Source organism: Bolinopsis microptera, chromosome 2 (assembly GCF_026151205.1).
Source record: "Bolinopsis microptera isolate Bmic1 chromosome 2, MBARI_Bmic_1.0, whole genome shotgun sequence".
Taxonomy (NCBI): Eukaryota; Metazoa; Ctenophora; class Tentaculata; order Lobata; family Bolinopsidae; genus Bolinopsis; species Bolinopsis microptera.
The window spans coordinates 14,973,198-14,996,670 of NC_087073.1; the positions used below are offsets into that span (position 1 = coordinate 14,973,198).

The window sequence follows — 23,473 nt, forward strand, 5'->3', positions numbered from 1 at the left end:
ATATCATATCCGATGAGTGGACTGCACTCTGACAAGCCCAACATCAGTGAACAGTAAGGGTTGCACTACCAAACTGGCAACATCGAGTTCTGCCACACTCTCATCACACCACCCACTCATCTGGCATCCAGCCAACTCACTTGTCTTAACACTTACACTAAACGTTCTCTTCTCAGAGAGTTCACTGTCCTGCTTACTGTCACTGTTTAAAACACTAACTATATGACCTCTGAAGGAGTCTTTGCAGGAAGATAGCACTTTTTCTGGAGGCTCGTTATCAGATTGGGAGTCAATTTCATCAGGGTACGAAACAGTAAGAGCGAACGATTCCTGGATCTTCAGTTCTAGGGAGATGTTAACAGTGAGACTGTGGATGGCTTGCTGGCGGAGTTGTGGTTGAAGGGATAAAACAAGAGTTCTGATGTAATTGTTAAGAGGGGGGAAAGTGGACTGTTTAACTGAGACGTTGTATTTGTAGCGGGATCTGAATATTTGAGAGGGGTAGAGATTAGCTCTGTAGATAACGTTGTGCAGCCATACTTCTATAAACTCGATCAGGATTTCTTGTAGAATATCACTTGACATCTCTATTCTAGGTAGGGATTCTTTTAATGTAATATTGAATTGAAAATTATCCAATGATTAACATTCATGACAGAAGGGATTGTAGCGAATAGGGTCGTTAATTTTTAAATTATTTCGAAGAATTACAGTCTTTAAATCATATTTTTAAGTATTATCGTTATGTCTGAAATAGTAATGAGGCGGCTAAATCAGGCACGTAGCCAGGGGGGGAGGGGGGCCAGGGGGGGGGGGGGGGGCCGCGGCCCCTCCCGGAAAACATTGAACCCCAGTTTATGACTGCAGTCTGTAGTCTGTACTGTTTAAACGGCAGGCAATTGACTTCAGCATTTCGTAAATTATTCCCAAATCCCACTATACATGTACTTATTCCATTCAATGTGGCAAGTACTGAGTTCGGTAGGGACTGGTAAGACATTTTGGCATTTGCTTAGTGCTTAATTTCCAGCGAAAAATTAAAGAGCAGTAGTACCACAGGGCCTAGACCGTAGGAAATGTCAAAATCTTAAGACGATGAGGCTTGAGTAAGTCGTAAATTCTGATTGGAAAATGCAGATTGCTGTTGTGAAGTTACCAAATTTACGTGAGAACTTGATTCTTTTCAGTCCCAGTTTATTGCTGTCCTACAAATTTCTTTAATGCCAAATGTCGTCTAAAACACCCTATAGCCCCCGCACAGGGGCTCCCCTGCGCCCCCAGACCCCTGCCTCAGCTGGGTTGGATGCGTCGACTCGCTTCGCTCGCCGAGGGCCCCCCCAAAGAAAAATCCTGGCTACGTGCCTGGGCTAAATATGTTTTTAAAATACTGAAGACTCAAATTAGGGACAGATTCAAGAGAATAAAAACAATTTACAGTGGAAAAAATATCAAGTTAAATTTTTGAAATGAAATGAAAATATCCCTCCTAACAATTGTACCCAAAGGCACTCCAATAGACGTCACAAGCCGAGCTGATCATCTGACTGAAAGTAACATCCTCCAATGTGAGTACACTGAAATATGTCGCTACACTAGCTGATATGCGAATGGAAGGACAGTCCGGTCCTTTTAGTGAGACAGTAACAACTGGTTTGGAAACAAACCCACACTCCGTGATGTTGAAATACTGGTAAGCTCTTCCATGATGATTCCTCCATCTGCAGTAACCAACTTGGCTGTGTCTTGAAAGACCAGCACAAGTCAATGCACATTCCTGGGGTCTAACTGAACCGTCGGGAGTGCTTAAGATCTTTAGTTCACTTACAAAAGCAGGGTTAACTAAGATAACAGTCAACAGACAGCTGAATACCTTCATCTCATAAATAAGGAAGAAAACGGAACAGTCTTCGATCAATGATTGAAGCTTACAACTTTGAGCTTTTACGAATTTGTCCAACTTTTAGCCTTAATGTTCCAGAAGAAAATCAGGCGGTGACAGATGTTAAATGTTTATTTAATTTACATAGATTATATGTTTATTTTATACTACTCGTAGAGATGTGCTGAATTTATTAACGTGGAAACTCTGACATATTATCGTGCGACAGTGTAACAGCTGTCAAAGATTCGCCTCAAAGTTACTGAGACATCAACAGCGAAATTAGATTTTATCCTTATATATATACTAGTGTAACCCGGCCTACGGCCGGGATTTCACTGCCGCAGTTAAAAAGGGTAGGAGTAATTACCCGCTGAGTCAAAACCCGCATTAGGTGACCCAATAGTTTCTTAAACAATAATCTCATAATCAGTTATTTCTTGTGGATAATTAAGTCATTATTAGCCATGAGGCACCACAGTCACTCCATGATCATAAGGTCTGAACACCGAGTATTACACCTTATCACTCCCGTCTTGAACCGCTTTCTATTTTTATTTAAATCGTTATAGAAATTAACCCTTGTTAACTCCGCACCACACCCGCATATTATATTTGAAAACACGCATAACGCTGTCTTATGAAAGTATGAAATCTCCCTACAGTTGAAACAAAGCGGCCGCAAGAGTGAGCTCTGATATTACGTGGGGCTAAACTAATTACGGTACATGTTATCCTCCTCGTTCTCTCTCCCATCCATTTATGTCACATTTCTGGAACAAAATCATCAATTAAACCACTTACCACCGGCCGATTTTTTAAACAATTTGCTTATGGGCTTCGTCAGAGTTTTGTCGACACTATACCGAAAAAACCAGTCCCGTAACTTTTACCGTCTTTTTTGTATAACCGTTCGGAAATTTCAAACATACACACACACACACACACACACACACACACGGATTTCTTGGTTTTATTAAGGTTGACTAGTGTAACCCGGCCTACGGCCGGGATTTCACTGCCGCAGTTAAAAAGGGTAGGAGTAATTACCCGCTGAGTCAGAACCCGCATTAGGTGACCCAATAGTTTCTTAAACAATAATCTCATAATCAGTTATTTCTTGTGGATAATTAAGTCATTATTAGCCATGAGGCACCACACTCCATGATCATAAGGTCTGAACACCGAGTATTACACCTCATCACTCCCGTCTTGAACCGCTTTCTATTTGTATTTAAATCGTTATAGAAATTAACCCTTGTTAACTCCGCACCACACCCGCATATTATATTTGAAAACACGCATAACATTGTCGTATGAACTCTCTCTCTCTCTCTCTCTCTCTGCAGTCCAAACAGACCCCAAACACTAACAGTCCCCCCTCCCCTAATAAGCTTAAGGTATAACATTACAGCGAATCTTCTGGGCTAATCCAATTATGACGCTACTTAAATGCAGCTATAACATATTACACAGTAATGAGAGAGAGAGCAAGCCCCGTAACTCTTGCCGTTCTGCTCACGCAATTTTATGTAACATTTGTGGTACAAAACCATCAATTAAACCACTTACCATCGGCCGATTTAAAAAAAAATTTCCTATGGGCTTTATCAGAGTTTTGTCGACACTATACCGAAAAAATCAGTCCCGTAACTCTTACCGTTTTTTTTGTATAACCGACCGGAAATTACACACGGACAGACAGACAGACAGACACACACACACACACACACATTCTGGTGTTATTAAGGTGATAATAAGGTTATGTATGTTTATCCAACTTGTTCTTAACAATGATTTTTGGAGCAACTGTTGTCACGTTCCCTCACAGGGACTAGGACAATTATTTAAAAAAAGTAAAGATCAAACTGTTTCTCCCCTGGTGTGTTTGCGCTGTTCAGCTATAAAGCTATAAGGGATCGCTCATTTATTATGCAAACCAGATCTTTGTCACTTTCGCTTTCGACCCTCTCTCGCTTTCGACCCACTCTCGGGCACTCTCGTGATTTAAGCCACAGTAAGCATTGAGAAACATTACGAGCGAGACTGTGCAGCAGGGAGATATATCATTGGAATTTGGATCAACATATTTGGTAAGAGGTACCCTGCGGTTACAATTTAGGATTTAGGGTTTAGATCTTTTGTAATTTGTATCTACTGAAATTGGATCGATGCCCAAATACTGATAAGTGGGGTGATAGTAAATTTCTACCGTGATTCAATCTTAGATAAAATTCTTCTGTATAACTGGAATGTTGACTAAATTCCTTCCATCCATATCCCAGGGTCCGTTCTTTACCGCTGCTTAAGATCTTTATTTCACTCAGAAAAGCAGGGTAAACTAAGATAACAATCAACAGACAGCTGAATACCTTCATCTCATAAATAAGGAAGAAAACGGAACAGTCTTCAATCAATGATTGAAGCTTACAACTTTGAGCTTTTACGAATTTGTCCAACTTTTCGCCTTAATGTTCCAGAAGAAAATCTGACGGTGACAGATGTTAAATGTTTATTTAATTTACATAGACATGTTCATTTTATACTACTCCTAGAGATGCGCTGAATTTATTAACATGGAAACTCTGACATATTATCGTGCGACAGTGTAACAGCTGTCGAAGATTCGCCTCAAAGAGACATCAACAGCGAAATTAGATTTTATCCTTATATAATAAGGTTATGTATGTTTATCCAACTTGTTCTTAACAATGATTTTTGGAGCAACTGTTGTCACGTTCCCTCACAGGGACTAGGACAATTATTAAAAAAAGTAAAGATCAAACTGTTTCTCCCCTGGTGTGTTTGCGCTGTTCAGCCATTTAAGGGATCGCTCATTTATTATGCAAGCCAGATCTTTGACACTTTCGATTTCGACCCACTCTCGCTTTCGACCCACTCTCGTGATATAAGCCACAGTAAGCGTTGAGAAACATTACGAGCGAGACTGTGCAGCAGGGAGATATATCATTGGAATTTGGATCAACATATTTGGTAAGAGGTACCCTGCGGTTAAAATTTAGGATTTAGGGTTTAGATCTTTTGTAATTTGTATCTACTGAAATTGGATCGATGCCCAAATACTGATTGGTGGGGTGATAGTAAATTTCGACCGTGATTCAATCTTAGATAAAATTCCTCTGCATAACTGGAATGTTGACTAAATTCCTTCCATCCCAGGGTCCGTTCTTTACCGCTGGAGGTCTGCCAACTGCTCACTGTCGTGAAGTAGAAGACTCACTCTCTCAACTCAGTGCTATACTACCCGAATATGACAAAAGGAAGTATGTGTTTTTTATCATTTTGAGATAATCGCAAGTTTGCGAAGGCCGTTTTTTTACACCTTATATGCTCGGTGGCTTACTTGCAGAGATTTCCTGTTATACCAAAATTTGTCAAATTTGGGAAGTATAGTCGTATAGAGAAAGAGAAGAGTGTAGTTCGTCTGAAGTTCCCATCCTGTGATAGTCACTACAATCAAGATGCCGGGAGGTCTGCTGAGGTCTGGTGCATTGAGTATGTGCTTTGTTGGATCATGGTTTTAGACAAAGGGAAGATTTTAACGATTTTTAGGCTTATGTCACTGAAGATGACGTCTTGCAACATGTTTGACGATAGCCTGTAAATTGTTAGTTTGATCTCAGTATTTACAACAAATCATCTAGCTTGATTGATTCTAAGGAAGAAAAAAAATTTCTCTGCTTAAAGAGGAATGTCACATACCCCCTTTAGATTTTCAATTGAGGTATGTGAAAAATCGCCAAGTTAATAACCGGATTTTCAAATCGGACTGTAACAAGAAGTTAGCAATGTCAGGACTGAATTTATCTGAATCAGAGTTACCCTGGATCACATGTATTGCAACATATATATTCCCAACGTTCCTTTGCGTTAGAGTCTAAGAAATGTACAGTTTTGGGTTTCTTGTCAGGCTCCAACTGATGGTTACCATACCAGGACATACCACCCCCACATATATTAGCGGCTGTCTGTCCTTTCCTAAAATTATGATGTCAAGTAACACCATTTTTATCGTTATCCAGTTCAACTACACTCCACACTCCTCACTGATTTCAAATGTTTCGTAGTGTCCCTGTTGGCTTTATCCCTAACATTAACAACTCAGGACGTTAGCGCATCAAGCTCAACAAGTTGTGACAAGAAGAGTAGTCTCATGACATACTGCCGAGCAGTTTCTGAGAGGGATCTGAACAAAGCTAGACATGTTGCTGAGTGGGTGTAAAGTCGGTCTTGTGTAATTTGAGGCAGTTACTGTATGTGCTCGTGGATGTTCCTGATCTTCACTTTTTCTCCGCCTCCCATCACAGCTTACTTGGATTATTAAAACTGTTAATTTGTATTTATTTGATTTATTAATCAAAATAATCTAAGAATTTGATTGTGGGACATATTATCTAAGACAAGGATCCCGATAGAGCGATAGAGCCCTAGAATGGAAAAATTCAGTCAACATTCCAATTATGCAGAAGAATGTTATCTAAGATTGAATCACGGTCGACATTTAATATTACCTCACCTTTCAGTATTTGGGCATCGATCCAATTTCAGTAGATACAAATTACAAATGATCTAATATAAACCCTAAATCTTAAATCCTAACCTTAAGTCTACCGACAAAAGGATATATCTTTAATCTTGGCAAATATGTTGATCCTAATTCCAATGATGTAATATCTCTCTGTTTTGCTGCACAGTCGTGCATGTAATGTCATCAGTCAGTTCTTCATCGTCGAACTGGCCGGTTGACTATACTCTCAATCCATCCTTGTGCTTGCCTAGAAAACTTTATTCAATACCAAAGGAAATAACACTCACATGTCAGATCACTGGGTAAACGCTAAACATTTTTAGTGCAGTACTTTCCTAATAAATGCTCCCAAAACGTTATATCACACATTTTGATACATGCCTATCAAGACAACATAAACAATTGTTATCGAAGGTAAGGGTTACTATCGTTATTACATAATATGAATGCCATAACATGCCTAAGCCCTAAAGACTAACAAAATAAACGGCAGAAAAGCTTTGATACGAAACTTTCTTGGCTATCATTTGAACAAAGCTTTCTCCGGATAATCAGCTTCCAGTCGAGATGATGACTTGTGTCACTCACAATTACCTCACTAATAGTGAAATCTGAGTCAAAACTGTGAAATTTCAGTCAAGAAAATGGCAGAAAAGCTTCTGTTTATAAGTTGTTCAAAATGTCCCCATCTTTTCTAGTGATTTTCCGTTTATCAAGGGGACGGCAGAAAAGCTGCTCTTAAAAAATCTTCCAAAATCTCTTTTTATATTCTGATGATTTTCCATTTATCAAAGCTTTCTTTAGCTTTCTTTAGGGATAGATCTTTGAGTACCTCAATCGTGTCTTGTGCCATCCTCAGTGACCTTGCAAGAAGATCATTCAAGAATAATTCAGTCAAAAAAGTGAAATTTAGGTCGTGGGAAGCTGAAATTTGAAAATGTCCTGCCAGTAGGAGATATTCAAAATGTTCATTGCATCAAAGTTATGTCTGGATATACTGCTTCCAGTGCCTTGATGGCGACTTGTGTCACTATCACTGACCTTACTGATTGGTCACTGGTCAAAATTTCAGTCAAATTTGCAAAATTACGGTCAAGGGGACAGCATAAAAAAAAGAAGAAAGAAAAGGGGGGACCCCCAACCCATGTAGCTGAGACACCTCACAGCAAGTAGAACAAAGTGGCTCTTGCTTGTGAACAGCAGAGGCGGCTATTGTGGGCGTCCAGGCGTCCGTGGACGCCCTAAAATTATTATCTGGTGGCTGGTGCTTGAAAATAGAAATAGTGATTAGTAATCGTATTCGGAAATATCTAACCGCAATATAAAGCTCTCTATTTATTCAAACATTCGATTGTAAGCGCATGCATGATGTTTGTGAAATTTTGTGTTGTAGGGTGTCCAATCCTCGTTTGGACAACTTAGACGCGCAGTTTTAACACATAGTTAATTGTAAACGGTACAAAGCACATCAAGCGCATCCACTACAGGTAATCTATATGATTTGGTTGTCCAGGACACCTTGCAATCTGAACTGTTATGATACTGCGCGGCTGAGATCGTACACGTGTGTGTCCTGTTTCACTCATGTTATAAATTTTTGTTTTTGTTTATCTGCTGTCGCCTGTGACACATTACATGCATGAGGCACTGTGGCCTGTGTGTAACTGTAATGTACGTTGGAATAATTTAATTAATTAATTAACTCTCTGCTATGGTAATGGTATTGTATGCAGTCATCAGTGAATAGACATTAGACATCGGCAGTTTAGGGGGGGGGGGGGGGGGAGCTTGGGGCGGCCCCCAAGCCCCCTCCCCCAGTCGGTCGGACAAAACTGCCAGCCAGCTCCCACGAGCTGCCTCTGGTGAACAGTGCATCAAGTACCTGCCGAAGCGGTGGGTTAGGAGTCGCCCCTGGGATCATTTCGTCCGTTGAATTGTATACAATATAAAATAGTACAGTAGAATATCTACAAAATTTACATATAAACAAATCTAGGAGACCTCAAAGCTCAAAGGATAGGATGAGGTTGATAGGATAAGGTTGATAGGATGAGGTTGATAGGATGAGATTGACGGAAATGTCTTGCAGTTCAATATGCTGGGCCTTTAATCTCCCTCTGATTCCCCTCAGTGCAATGAGCGTAATTCTTAACAGATCAAATCTGAATCGTGTTCTGATATGATATTTTACCTGACTGGCTCTTGGCTTCTTTTTTGTGGTCAGCTATCATCTCAGAGACACGATCTACAAACACAGTGCTGAGCGGTCTCATATCTCCGGAGGTTGTGAAGACTAGAGGGACAAAGGATCCTTTCTCTGACTGAAGTACTCTCTCTTCATACAAATCTTTCTTTTCTCATGATCTCTATAGATCTTATCAAGCGGCTTAAACGCATTTGTGTTGCAGTTAGGATGTGTGACCCTGATGTCAAAGAATGTTTTTTCAAAGGGTGCATACAGTCCGACAGCTGCAACATCAAAACGGGCTTCATCCGGGTGTTGGTCTTCCTTAAGAATGAGCTTGGTTGGACTGTCAGGGGTGCTGGTTCTATCCTTACGTCTTAACACTTTGCTTCTCAGAGGAATAAAGCAGCTGTGTCTCTTATGGCATTGTGGTGCATGGAAATGTATCCACCTAGTTTACAATAATATAAAGGGCATGGTAGACACTGTTTACATTTCTGCAAGCACCTTTACATTTCCCTAAAAATTATTCTGCTTCTGAAATTTTGGCTCTAGTAAGAGAACAACAATTTCAAGTAATTAATAAATGTGACATGTAATTGTAAGATTACAATTGAATAGACCCAGCGCGCGGCGCTTACAGCCGCACCTAAGGATTTCTCAACAATGTGTGGCTGTGTGCGTGTAGTAAAATCTCTAAAAAAGTGTGTATCAGAGCAAAACGCGCAGTTTTGCTAGTACTTTAGTTAAGTTTTCGAAATTGTCCCAAAGTCCAACGACAATTTGGCGTCCCCCTAAGATGCCCCCCCCCCCCCCCCCCCCCGCACAGCGGGGTCAGCGGGGCTCTTCGCTACGCCACTGGATACAGTCCAGAGAACTGTTAAAACCGCTGTAGAAAATACTGTTCAAGCTGAAATTAAGTCTTACAGTGCTACTGTGTCAAAACATTCCCACAGTGCTGCCTCCACTTTCACTGCAGAGAACTTTAAGAAAGTAGTTCAGAATCTGGTAGCTGAAGAGGATCGCAGCAGAAATGTGTTGATTTTTGGTCTCAAGGAGGATGCAGGAGAGAAACTTGGCGATAAAATTTGCGATGTGTTTGAACAAATGGCAGAGAAGCCACGCTTTGAAGCTGCTCGAATTGGGAATAAAGCTGTAAAGCTGCTGAAAAACATAGAGCTGTCAAAGCATCATTTGGAAGCTCTAGCACCGTTCATCAGATACTGATCAAAGCTAAAGAACTCAGACTGTCTCAGTGTTTCAAAACTGTCTTTGTTTCACCGGATCGGTCGCCGGAGGAGCGTGCAGTACATAGACAGTTGGTTCTAGATTTGAAGAAGAAGGTTCACGGAAAATCCTAATAAACGTTATTTTATCAGGACTGGTAAAATTTGTAAGATCAGAGATAGATGAGTAAGATATAATAGTTTATTTCTTATTTGATAAAATAGATATTATATATATTTTTGGCCATTTTATATGAACTCTTACACTTTACATTTACTGGGAAAATACATGCATTCTGGAGTTTAAATTATCATTTTTGTCACCACGCCAGCCGCATTTGAAGTCGGCAATTTTTATTTTTAATAATATTGGTTGTTGATAAGCGGGACATAAATGCTTATTATTTCATTTTATTTCATTTCATATGAATATAACATTATATTACTGGGCCGCGCTCAGCCTGTCATTCCGCCAAATCTATATGTTAATGAACATAATAGCCTGGGGTCCTCAGGTAAAACATTATATTGATTGTTTTGTGGTAGACAAAAATTTTTTAAATAAATTTGTTTTTCTTTAGATTAACAATTAAATAATATATATATATATATAAGGCACTAATTGGATCTTCCAACCATGCCGTAGGCGTATGCTGTTTTGGAACTCCTGCATGTTTAAAACATAGTTAAGGTCCTTCAGCGGTAGTATAGTGTCGAGAGCCAATTTTTTGAGGCTTCTTTCTCTTTTGCTTGCAGTCTAGGTGGTTCTCACTCAGAAAAGCTGCTCTTCAAAATCTTCCAAAATCTCTTTATCATATTTTGATGATTTTCCGTTAATATCGTTAAGCTTTTTTTAAAAATTGACGGATGTTACTCGTCTAAATTTCTTCGAAGTAGCGCGCGCCGCTTTCTTCTCGAAATGGCCCGACGGCAAGTGCTACGAAGTAGCGCGCGCCGGGCCAGATCATTAACAATGGTCAATTTTAAAATAGAACTGCAGTGAGACGTGAGTACCTCAATCGTGTTTTGTGCTTGTAGCGCGATGCACTACTATACCACGGGCTGCGTTGCGCATTTGGCATTAACAATTAAATAATGCTTCTCGCAATCATGTAGTAGATCGGCAAAATCCACCACTGGGCCATGCAAAGGATTGACATTGACGAATGTTATTCGTCTAAATTTCTTCGAAGTAGCCCGATGGCAAATGCTACGAAGTAGCGCGCGCCGGCCAGACCATTAACAATGGTCAAGATTGACATCGTAAATTAATTCTTAACAGGTGCTTAAGGTGATACTCGTAAAATATTTGTTACATTATAATTAGCGGACTGTCCGCTACGAGTCCAACTCGGCGCGTGTCTTGGTAGGTTATAAACGTACAAATCAATTTTGTGTCATCATCATTCCTCAGTGTCTTTATTAGCAATTAGACATGTGACATGGACATGGTCATTCAAAAATGTAATCAAAACAGTAAAATTTAGGTCGCGGAAAGCTAAAACTTGAAACGCTTTTTCATTTTACTAAATGAATGCGACAATGCAATTAATGAATTTTATTAAGTGAATGACAATAAATGGTAGTGATACAGCTTTGTATCACGTGGTGACCCCCACGGTCGCTTCACTTCGACGCTACAGGGGGAGCCGCGCACTTCGTGCGCGGCGGGTCATACAACGTATGACAAATACAGCTAGATAAGTGATATCAGATATACACCTTTTAATTTTATAATTCGCCGATTTGGTTCCCTCGACGAACGCACATAATTTAATACATAATAGAGTTCTGACAGTGTCCTGATTGCATACAATAACAAATAAAAACCAGTTTTACTTTCATCTTTGCACTTTGATGTTTGATAGAAATTGGATATATGACAACTAAATTAATAATAGCCGCTATCTCAGATATCTCAGACTCTTTACCAAAATTCAAGCATTGTTTAAAAAGTAAATGAGTTTGAGACAACAATCATGTGCACTTTAATAAATTTGGCGAATTTACACATATTTTGGGGAGAGAAAAAGTTATCTTAACACTTAAGTAATCTTCATAATCTTGAGGCCGTTTCAAACCGTAAAAACATGATGAACTGCTCCCTCATCACAATATCTACCAACATTCTTTTGGTGTTTAACGTAATCAGTATCACACAACAAAACTGAAAAATCTTTTACAAACATAAAATACTTATAATAACAATCAAAATAAGACAACAATTTGATTATTTTCTTTGTGACATGATATTAAAGAAACTATGCCATATAGTAGAAACAATTGAGAACTAATTTATTCAGAAAGCGGCTTTCAGCACAATTTGTTTTATTCCCATAGTCGTAAACACACGTGGTATACACACGTGGTATTTAAGACACGTGATAAAGACGTGGTAAATACAAGCGGTTAAGACACGTAACATTTATAGAGTTCAAGGGTTGAGTTCTTTGTTGCATGGACCACACACTCTCAGTTCTTTCTTACTGGAAGGAGTAGAGCTGCGGAATCTCGAGCAGTGGTCACAGTAAATACCTAGTGGAAAATATGTTATGATTCGAGCAATGGTCACAGTAAATACCTAGCGAAAAATATGTTATGATTCGAGCAGTGATCACAGTAAATACCAAGTGGAAAATACGTTATGATTCGAGCAGTGGTCACAGTAAATACCTAGCGAAAAATATGTTATGATTCGAGCAGTGGTCACAGTCAATACCTAGTGGAAAATATGTTTTACTTATGATTCGAGCAGTTATCACAGTTCAAATACCTAGTGGAAAATATGTTATGATTCGAGCAGTTATCACAGTAAATACCTAGTGGAAAATATGTTATGATTCGAGCAGTGGTCACAGTAAATACCTAGCGAAAAATATGTTATGATTCGAGCAGTGATCACAGTAAATACCAAGTGGAAAATATGTTATGATTCGAGCAGTGGTCACAGTAAATACCTAGTGGAAAATATGTTATGATTCGAGCAGTTATCACAGTTAAAATATCTAGTGGAATAATAACTGAACTGCCATTTTGTACTCACCGTCTACAATACTCACAAAAAGTACACTAATAACTGTAATGTAATTCTTGTACTCACAAAAAGTACAATAATAACTGGAATAAAATAGTGTTACTCACCTCCACAGTTCCTACAGTGATGTTTACGTAATGACACCCCGAACTCTTTGTAGCACGACTTGCAGCTAGTTACCTCCTCGTCGTTCTCCCACCTGGTAGAAAAATGTATTAAACAAATAATTAACTTTTAAAAATATTATTATTGCGCTGTTAATTCATAATTTTCGTATCATTTACGGATTTACCGGGTTGTACAAAAATGTCCGCGATTTGTTCTATAATACCAATAACATGAGTAAAGTATAGAATTTTGATTACGATTAAATGATTTGTGCTTTTGTGTTACTTTATCTGTTCAGAATTAGATGACAATTTATGATTTTAACTTCATTAACTACAAATGGCCGAGATTGATGTGCCAGTTTTAAAATTTATTACTTTTATTTTCATTTCTATCGCTGATCAGTGATCGTTACGGTAAACTTCATTCTCCATAAAAATAAAGAGGAAAAAAAATGACGTATTCAGTTTTGGAATACGATAAAGCTGTTGTAAAAGGGATTTACATTAATTTTTATGTTTCGTTTTGTTTTACTTGTCCAGTCGATATAATAGGCCGGGAAGAACTTGCAAAATTAATAATCGATTGCCTAATCACCATAATATCACTGATGTTGAGCTAATGAATGTGACTCCAAACTAAATCAAACCAAAAACAAAACTTGATGATCAGTAGTAATCTACTGATCAGTAGTATATATATATATAAATCAAGAGGCTTGCATATAATGAACATATTGACACATATATATCAGTAGTATCTTACTTTCTATTTTGCTTCCTGGCTTGAGTGTAGAGAAGGTGGGAGTGTTCCTGAGCTATCTCGTTAAGAGTTGTCTGTGTTTTCTCCAGGTCGCTGATCAGCTTCGTATTTTCTTGTGCGATCACGTGGTTTCTTTCCTCCGACTCTAGAACGCTGCAGAATTAAATTATTCATGCCAAGGAGTTCTGGGATTTTCACGCTATTTTGTGCAATTATGGACCCTGTACAGTGTACAAACTGACGAACAGCTTCGCTCGTTTGCAAAATTTGGGCAGGAACCCAATTTGTGGTAGTAAAACTACAGATATAAACACGCAAACGTGACTAGCGCTGGTATACCCTGATACACCAGTTTTATATGTATTATCCAGAACATTATATATTTATTTTACACTGGTTTATAAGCAGTACCTCTTTTGAAGGAGCTTTCTTTCGTCCATTAGATTCTCGATTGTAACTTCAGTGATGTTAACTTTACCGTACAATCTTTCATTCTCTTTGTTCAATTCCTCGACCACTCCCTTCAATAATGTTAAGTTAAATTTTATCAAGTGGGCGTCGATAGATACCGTGTCACTGATTATGACGAACTGAAAAGGAAATTAAAAATGAACCTCACAATTTTATTTGTCATAATATTTAACATTCCCGACATTATAAACGAAACCTCAAATACGAGCTACAATTGAACCTGAGAATCTCGTAGTTTTTGTCTAAAGCTACTCAGTTCGTTATCTAGTTTCTCCATCTCAATCTCATGAGACTTGCTGGAGTGAAGGAGTTGGTCTGACAGACTGTCTATCCTGGACTCTGCCTTTTTCTAGAGGATCATGAGACCGGGATTAGTACGACCAGACTTGATAACATTATTTTAGCTCATGTAGAATGTCAACTATTCGTGGGAAGAGTTGGCTATACCGGCAGAACGATTGGATAGCAAATAAGATTTTTTAATAAAAAGCAAAAATCTCACCAATTCCTCTCGGTGAGAATCTGACAATGTTTCCATCTCTGTATTTGCCTCATTAAGTTGCTCTCTCAGCACTCCTAACTGCGCAGCCCTGGTACGTTATAGGTATGAACAACTATTCAGGTATGGGGCAACTGTGCCAAGTTATTTATGTAGAATTACGGAGTTAAAAAGCTTAAGTTCTGAGGTGGGATGGGAAGTATGTGGCCGCAAAGGGGTAAATACGTATTTATTTATTTCATATGTTTGAATCAGTGCGTTGTACGCTCATACTCATCAGTAAACATTCCAACAATTTTTGTTTTCGTGCGATTAAACTTTAACAATAAAACGTTCAGTTTCTGATCTGTCAAATTAAATTTTGCCTGATAATAATCAGTCTACTATCAAAAGAAAAATGTTGATCGACACGAAATTGGCAAATGTCCCGACCAGGAGAGACGGAGAGTGAGTTAAAATGTTCTATTGCTTCTAGAACATTCAAAGAGAAATTTGAAAACCACGTATGTAACAAAATTATTTCTCATTTTAGAGTTTTAGGCTTTTATTCAAGCAATCTTTCTCACAAGTTCCTTAATTTATTTAATTAGCCACTTAATTAATTGTAGACGTTGTTAAATTTTAATTACAAAACTAAAGGAAGGTTTAATAGAAACTAACGCGTGCTCCAAATCATCAGAAAGCTGCTGAACATCCTCGTGAAGTTTCATCTTGTGCGAAATGAGAAGAGCATTCTTACTGTTCAAATCTTCTAGCTCCTGACAGGAACATAAATAACTGTTAAATTAAGTGACCGCCTGTCAATTTATATTTCAATGATTTTTAACCGATGTTTGAGCTGTGCCTAATTAACAAATACATATACCCTGTACATTATACAGGGTGTTTTGAAGAGAGTGTAAACTTTTTTTCACTCTCGTGATTTTTGACAAAATTAAAGTTCACGGTTCTTTTATCTGAATTTCATCAAAAATGTGATATATAATGAAATATATAGTACTCTATATATACGACAGAATATAATATATTATAGTACTCCGATAATCTGATGATATTACCTTGGAATGCATCTCAGAACCCTCCTTAAGAGCATGCTCCGTCTCATTTAGTTCCTGTTCAAGACGGATTTTCATTTTTGTAAGCTCGGTGTTGGCATTTTCAGCTGATGAAGCTTTATTACTGGCTTCTTGTAGGTGACTCTCCAGCATTTTAACCTGTCAATATTAATCCTTTTATGATTTAAAACAATAAACAAAAAATCCAGGATTTATCGGAAGGGAAATGATTTGACTTGTTCTATTTTGGAACCTGAATTGAAGTAAATTACCTTTCCTCCAAGCAGATCATTGCTGTCCTGAAGTTGTGTCCTAGTTGCTTTTAGCATAGCCTCTGTGTTCATTGCGTTCTCCTTCTCCCTCTCCAAGTTGTACTCTAGATGTAGGAGCTTTTCAGAGTTACTCTCGACACTTTCTTGATATTCGGCCAATTCCCCTTCAAGTTCGGATATTTTAGTTTTCTGGGCTTCAGTTTCAGTTTCAAGCTCCTGAAATTTAAAACTGGTCTAGTGAGTTATTCAATCGATAAACAAACCTTAAAAGCATTTATAACTCATTTAGATATTTAAAATCAAGCTAAGTCGTAGTTAACTGTATCTTACTTAAAAACAGTATATATTCAACCTGTATTTTAGAATGGGATTTGTTGATTCTGCTCTCATAATTCAAGCACATTGTACAAGGTTTGGCGATGTCAGCCTCCAGTTTTTGTACTTTTTTGTTCAATGCAAGAAGCATCTCATCCTTTTTCTCAATTCGAGTGTTCAAATCTCGGACACAACTGCTGGAAACCTCAAGTTGTTCCTCGACCGATTTAATGCTTTCTTCGAGTGTAGACTTTTCAGAGGTTACGACCTCAAGACTATTCTTAACCAAAGAATATTCGTCAAACTGAGATTTGAGAAGAACCTCCTTTTCAGAAGCACTCAGACTCAACTCTTCAATATTTGTTTCCATTTGACCCTCTTTAGCTAAAAGAGATGCCTTTTCTTCCTTAAGTTTCTCATTGCTGAGAGAAATTTCAGAAAAATCATTTCTTAAACTAGTCAGCTTAGAGTCGAGTTGATAAGTTTCATTACACTGTTTCTTGTATCGTTCAGTGGTCTCTTGCTCAGTTTCCTCAACTAATTTCTCTAGCTCAGCAACCTTCCCTTTCAACTGATTGATTGTTTGGTCCTGTTCATTTGCTTCATCAGATAGACGGTCTCGCTCTTCAGCCAAATTCTCACTTGTTTGTTGAAGTTCAGCGTTTCTCTTTTCTAAAGACGACAAATTATTGTCCCTATCTTCCAAAGTTTTGCTCAGTCCAACAATTTTACCGGATTGTTCTTGGGTCATCACGTTTTTGGTAAGATTGTCAATCTCAAGTTTGCTAATCCTCTCAGACAAAAAGTTGCTGTTTTGGTGAGCTGCAACGAGCTGTGACTCCAACTGAACATACTCTTGTTTAGTGTTTGATAGTTCTGCTCGGATTGAGTTTAATTCAGTGGACAGTTCGGCGTTTCTGCTTTCTTTTTCCTGCAGAGAAGATTGGAATTCTGTAAAATTTGCTGCAAGCTGCTTCATTTCGCTGCTCTTTTCCTCGTCATCTTTACCGATCTGATTATTCATCCTGAAAGAGTTGATACCTCACGAAATGAAGGAAAGCAAAAGACTCCGTAAATAGTTTTAGAAGAATGGAAGTTGAACTTTCAAACAACAACAATTTTGTTAACAGAAACAGGCGAAGGGACGCATATACGCTCGTGACTTAACTACTGACTTGATTTCAAAAAGCAGTTTGGCGACCGCGCGCGCTGTCAATGTTTATAGTCCATACTTATTACTTACTGTGACAGAGTAGAATTGAATCCGTTCAGTCTTTCGAACAGTGAATTCTTTTCGTCTTCCTTCCTTCTTATATCATCAGTGTAACTGAAAAATTAACATAACCGCTCAATCCTTTGGATAATGTCTACACTTGAGCGTTTTCGGTTCGTATCGGCAAGAAAAATATCTTAGTTTTTAAAATCGGTCCGATAAGTCCAGAAATGAAAACATTCTGGAATGTATTACAATATCGGTACTTACGTAGAACAAAGAGATTCCAGCTCAGCTATCCTTGCAGTGAACTGCTTCATTTGTGTATCTTGTAGGGTTTGGGCTAGTTTCTCCTTGTCTACTGCGTTTTGTAACTGTGATATATCCGACGACAACCTGGATTTAATGAATCAGGATTGAGTGACGTATCATTAAAATAATACAATCAGTATTCCGTTAACATTAATTACCAGGGGACAATCAGAAAAACAGGAAACTAAGATACACGTACGTTTTGTTTTCGTTATGAGCGGTATCAAGGGCTGCCTCTTTCTGTGCAAGCTTATCCTCCATCCTGGTAATTTATACATTATTTAGTTGGTACGTGTCACTTGTGTAAATTAGTAATTAGAATGTCTGAATCATGTACTAGGTATTTCATGGTATCAATGTATGTCCTGATGTTTAGTACATTTAGAGGAACCTACTTAGTCTTATCACTGAGATGGTCGCTGATCTTCTCTTTCAGTGTATCAGTTTCCTTTTCACCAAGAGCTAGAATAGAGTCGATCTGAACTTGGCACTTTGCCAGCTGCTGTTTTAATACGTCTACATCGTCATTTGAAGTGCTGGATGGGTTTAAAAATAACTGAATATTTCGATCTAAATGCGTTTTCTAAGATTTTAAGAGGACTGCAAAAGATAATTCCTGTGGTTTAAGTAAACAAAATTATAAAGAGAAAGACGTCCAACTGCCACAGGTAGTCACGGCAGTGGAAAAATATGAAAACCTAATGTAAACGAATATGAAAACCTAATGTAAACGAATATGCTATAATTATAAAACAAAATGAAATTATAAAAACAAAATAAAAAGGAAGAAAATGTAATTACTTCATTTAATCCCAAAATCTAAGGAAACCTCCAGATAAGCAGATTACCTCTGAACAAGTCTAGTTTGTAATGTCATCTGATTCTCACATAATTCCTCGTTAGTCTTCTGCAAGTTAGCTACATGGAACTCTAGTGAACTAGATTTGCTCCTCTCCTCATCAAGCTCTGAACTTACTTGGGCCACTAAAACTGCCTGAGGGGCACTTTTTTAAATTACTTGAATGCTGTGTAACAGTGTTGGCTGTTTTTGTGCATATAGAAGCTTTAAATCGCTGCCACTGGATTACAAACATTTGCCACCTCCCAACTATTATCATATCAACTCTCCTCAGCCTTCTTACCAACAAAGTTACACTTTACAGTAAGAATTGGATGATTTTAGTAATTCAATATCATCGTAATACATACATACTTGGGTATTTTAAAACACTACACTACTCAATAAAAGAATTCACCAGACATGATCACAACAGGCCACCTACCAAGTCTGCAGCTTTCTTGCTGACCACATCAAACTGAGAGTTTCCACTTCTGGAGCTAATGCTTGCTTTCAGAGCCTGCAGAGTGCGGGTATTATAGATTTAATTAGCAACTAATTAAGTCATTAAGAAGAGGTTGGTACTTGACAATAGATTTAAAACCAATATATTTAATAATTATTTAAATACATAATCTGTACCTCGTTTTCTTCCTCTACTCGTTTTAACTCTTTCTGAAGTTCAGCTGAGTACCAACTCTCTTCCTGACATGTAGTTTACATACATTCACACGAACATCGATCAAGATTGAAACGAGCAAATCAGTCTTATTTCAAATACCTTTTTCATTGAATTTACAGCCCTTTAAACAGCCATTTAAAATTGTCAGCATTAGCATGAGATCACTAATCAACAAATCAAAGCAATCGAATGGAAACTAATTGTTTACTTAACTAACCAATCAAACTTAACATTGAATTAGATAAACAAACAAGAACAACACACCTGTAGAGAGATACCCAAATCATCTATATCCTCCTTCAGTCTAGCTGAGGTTTTCTCTGATCCATTGAACTGAACGCTCGCTCCTCTGTCCTCCTCAACTGAGCCGGCTCCAAAGCTCTCCTGAGTACGCATGTGATAAAGTCATTACATGAATATTGGTAAGAAACGTTTTGCTGTTTAGAAGTTTGAACTGAAAGATAAACTCCCTGCCCAACTCACTGCTAATTGCCCTCTGAAAGCACTGTGTGGCTAGTACAGTGATATTGTTCTACCTCATTATGTAAATTACAGACCCATTGTGTCCCTAGCTATCTCATTAACAAAGCGCGGTGGGTACCTCAAAAGTCAAAACCCTCAGCGCCTCGCATGCTGCGTATAAAGAACACAAAGAGCTGCCTTCGCCCCCAAATCCTTTAATAAAACTCCTGCTCTCGCTATATTGTATTTCACTTTATTAACAACCTCCTGCTTTATACATTATGTATTTGTTCCTCGGGAGTCGGTTAGATGTCCACTTGTTCCCTTTAATGAGATAATCTCCATCAGAACAATGAGACTGCTACTTATCACTCAGGAAACCCAGAGACGCTCTCTTTACCTGGCTCACTTTACCTAGCTCACTTGGACTCTCTAGTTCTCTATTCGTTTGTCGAGGAGTTCTGGAAGCTTCCTATTCATCTAACTTCTAACGTTATTTCCTAACCACTGATCACTTGATAGCCGCACCGTTCTTATTAACCAACAATTCCAATACTCACACTATCTTATTAAATTATGTCAGTTTATTGTGATCTGCGAAGTCTCTTTTCTTTAATAGTCCTTACAATCAATACCTAGCTCCTTTTCTCGACACTTACCACTTTATAGGATACTGTTTATATATAACTGTGTTTTTATGTTTAGCTGATATACAAACAAAATCAACCTAAACCTATACTAACGAAATGGTGAATGAATATTTGAAACTTTTTTCCTATCTAGACACAATGACAAAGTCAATGTTTCGATTACTGGCACTTCTCTGTATCCCTCTACTTCACTGTGGTTAGTTTTACGTTATTCGGGAATCTGTGATGATTTTAAAATTATATCATGCGATACTAAATATTTTATTTCTAATTATTTCCTGATATTTCAGCGTCAAGACAGAGACTATCTGGTGAGACAGTACCAGTCAGTGCTGAACAGTCCCGTACTAGCGAAGATAACGAGGAAGAGTTTGCTGCTGTGAATGCAATAGACCTAGACTTTGCTACCTAGGTACTCTAGAACAGTCGCTGGTCCTGACGGTAAGATCTGGTTAGAGTTAACTCTAATTCAGGTGCAGTGTGTTGGACACGTGATAAGGTATGGCCAGGATGGCAACACTATGCTCACTTTCATCTGCTCTGATGCTGACTGTAGTACCTGTGGGGGTACATTCTGTTCCCAATTCACCCTCACAGTGTACGAAGAAGGAGTTTCGTCTGACAACCTCCCTTATATATCCGGCTGTAAATACGGAGACAGAGTGAAGTTAGAAATGAGTGATGTTAGTGATGGATCTACGGGGCTTAATGGGAGAGAGATCGCGGTTATCAGGAAAGAAGGTGATTTGCACAGATCAGTCGTTTAGGATATATTTCAATTATTATTCAACGGAGAATCCTGCCAAAAAATTTAAGTTTCTCCATGGGTTATAATAATAATAGTATGCGAAAACACTAGCGGGTCGAAACAGTGATAATGCAAAACTCACAATTTTTCTACAGATTGTGCTCCTGGGAGTTATATGGACTCTACAACAAAGCACTGTACAGAATGCCACGCCGGAACTTTCAATGATGAAACAGGACGAAACACCGAATGTTATGAGTGTCAAGCAGGAAAATACAGTGATGCTGGATCTGCAACATGTTCTGAATGTGAAGCAGGAAAATACAGTGATACTGGATCTGCAACATGTTCTGAATGTGAAGCAGGAAAATACAGTGATACTGGATCTGCAACATGTTCTGAATGTGAAGCAGGAAAATACAGTGTTGCTGGATCTGCAACATGTTCTGAATGTGAAGCAGGAAAATACAGTGTTGCTGGATCTGCAACATGTTCTGAATGTGAAGCAGGAAAATACAGTGTTGCTGGATCTGCAACATGTTCTGAATGTGAAGCAGGAAAATACAGTGCTGCTGGATCTGCAACATGTTCTGAATGTGAAGCAGGAAAATACAGTGATTCTGGAACTGCAACATGTTCTGAATGTGAAGCAGGAAAATACAGTGATGCTGGATCTGCAACATGTTCTGAATGTGAAGCAGGAAAATACAGTGATGCTGGATCTGCAACATGTTCTGAATGTGAAGCAGGAAAATTCAGTGATGCTGGATCTGCAACATGTTCTAAATGTGAAGCAGGAAAATTCAGTGATGCTGGATCTGCAACATGTTCTGAAAATTGCCTCAATCTGGATCCTCAGTTGAAGATCGAAGTGGAATTACCAGCGGAGCATGGTAAAGAAATGATCTACCGCTGTCCACGTAAACACATCAAGAAAGACAAGACCGCTGCAGTGATTTGTCAAGATGGAGATATAACTTTTCAAAGCAGACCCTCTTCTTGCTTCATTTTTGTTTGATTTAAATTTCTGTACAGAAAAAAACCCAAATTCAAAATTTAGATTACTAAACTCAGTTTAATGTCAACTTAAAGTGAACTAGGTTAGGAACAAACCATATTATGTAATAATTGTTCCTTCCGATAGGGCTCGGTTGAAACAATTATTCCATTTTGGATTTTGAAAACTTTTATATATTATTCCATTACTGCAGTGTTTATGGAATGTGTTTACTGATTTAGTACGCAACTTCAGTGTTTTTAGTAGCAGTGCCGTTATTTTCACTAATCTTCAGTTTTTAGGCAGGTTTACATTGTACGATAAATAATATCACTCATTTTTAGTGCGAAATTAGGACAATAATCCGACTCACTAGTCAAATTCGTTCTTGTGATTATTGAACTAACACCACCTCCGGTATGATATAATATTTACCTTAACACACTATTAGGTCGTCATATTACCCTGCACACTTTATCCCAAAATTATAATACATAATTAATTAATTGTAACACATAACAAAAATGTTTCATAGTTCTTACATGATAATCAGCAGGAGGGTGAGCTTTAATGTGATGGTCGCTGAGATCGTCTATAGATGAGAAGTCTCGTCTACATTCCGGACAGATAAAACCTTGTTTTTCCTCCTGAAACAAAGTGGTTTACGTGCCACACCTACATTCTGTACCAGTCGGTATGTTAGTTATTTTGAATATTATGCAGTTTTATTTTCATCCTTCCAACGAGACCGGATCTCATAATTTTCGATTATTTTTTCTGATCAGATTCGGAGAGAATAATACTCTTTCACAAACTTTACAAAACATTACAAATTACAAAAGTTGAACTCAAAACTAAAGTCACGGCAGCAGCAAATTCCTTGAACGGGACTCCGATTTCGTAAATTGTTGTAATGTTCATGATAAAATTAAGAGATCTCTCTAAAATACGTACTTAACCAAACCCTACAGCAAACCCTTCAGAAGTACCCAGAGTTCTAGTAGAAACTGGGAACTTTTCATTACATACCTGCTGGTTGGTTCGAGATCGGTTTAGGAACTTGTTAAACATGATTATATCTTCTGGTACCACCAGTCACCTCCTTTCTGAGCTCCTCTAGCATACCAGGCTACTGTTGTGGAGACGTTAATACTAAGATAAATATATAGATACCCAGTAAAATATTAGGTTACAAAGTTAGCACTGGTCGGTTTCT

The 23,473-nt window shown here is 38.2% G+C and overlaps 2 protein-coding genes across 3 annotated transcripts; both read right to left on the reverse strand.

The window, feature by feature from the left end:
* Positions 1 to 3: 3 nt before the first annotated feature.
* Positions 4 to 585, reverse strand: LOC134826831 (mitotic spindle assembly checkpoint protein MAD2B-like). The gene has a single exon (XM_063839335.1). It carries the CDS (start codon positions 583 to 585, stop codon positions 4 to 6), a length of 582 nt encoding a protein of 193 aa, XP_063695405.1.
* An 11,104-nt stretch (positions 586 to 11,689) lies between these two features.
* Positions 11,690 to 23,392, reverse strand: LOC134811403 (early endosome antigen 1-like). 2 transcript variants are annotated; one of them, XM_063818196.1, is made up of 20 exons: positions 23,287 to 23,392; positions 22,800 to 22,904; positions 19,665 to 19,784; positions 19,361 to 19,423; positions 19,164 to 19,238; positions 18,729 to 18,874; positions 18,276 to 18,416; positions 18,080 to 18,142; positions 17,839 to 17,964; positions 17,599 to 17,682; positions 16,393 to 17,380; positions 16,041 to 16,256; positions 15,772 to 15,927; positions 15,374 to 15,471; positions 14,717 to 14,804; positions 14,435 to 14,563; positions 14,155 to 14,264; positions 13,747 to 13,896; positions 12,981 to 13,072; positions 11,690 to 12,374 (listed from the first exon to the last, which is right to left on the reverse strand). In XM_063818196.1, the coding sequence occupies exons 1-20, from the start codon at positions 23,326 to 23,328 to the stop codon at positions 12,274 to 12,276; spliced, it is 3,093 nt and encodes a 1,030-aa protein (XP_063674266.1). In that variant the 5' UTR covers positions 23,329 to 23,392; the 3' UTR covers positions 11,690 to 12,273. The 2 variants fall into 2 exon arrangements, with proteins under 2 accessions (XP_063674266.1, XP_063674267.1); XM_063818197.1 differs by lacking the exon at positions 19,361 to 19,423 and having other exon boundaries at positions 11,691 to 12,374.
* Positions 23,393 to 23,473: the final 81 nt, after the last annotated feature.

Bases quoted from the DNA above. Each gene is read 5' to 3' on its own strand.
- LOC134826831 (XM_063839335.1), bottom strand. From the start codon at position 585: ATGTCAAGTGATATTCTACAAGAAATCCTGATCGAGTTTATAGAAGTA.
- LOC134811403 (XM_063818196.1), bottom strand. From the start codon at position 23,328: ATGTTTAACAAGTTCCTAAACCGATCTCGAACCAACCAGCAG. The intron at 19,785-22,799 runs GTAAGAACTATG...ATGCGTACTCAG, and splicing joins ACCCTCCTGCTGATTATCAT to GAGAGCTTTGGAGCCGGCTC. The intron at 13,897-14,154 runs GTACTGCTTATA...TTAATTCTGCAG, and splicing joins AGAAAGCTCCTTCAAAAGAG to CGTTCTAGAGTCGGAGGAAA.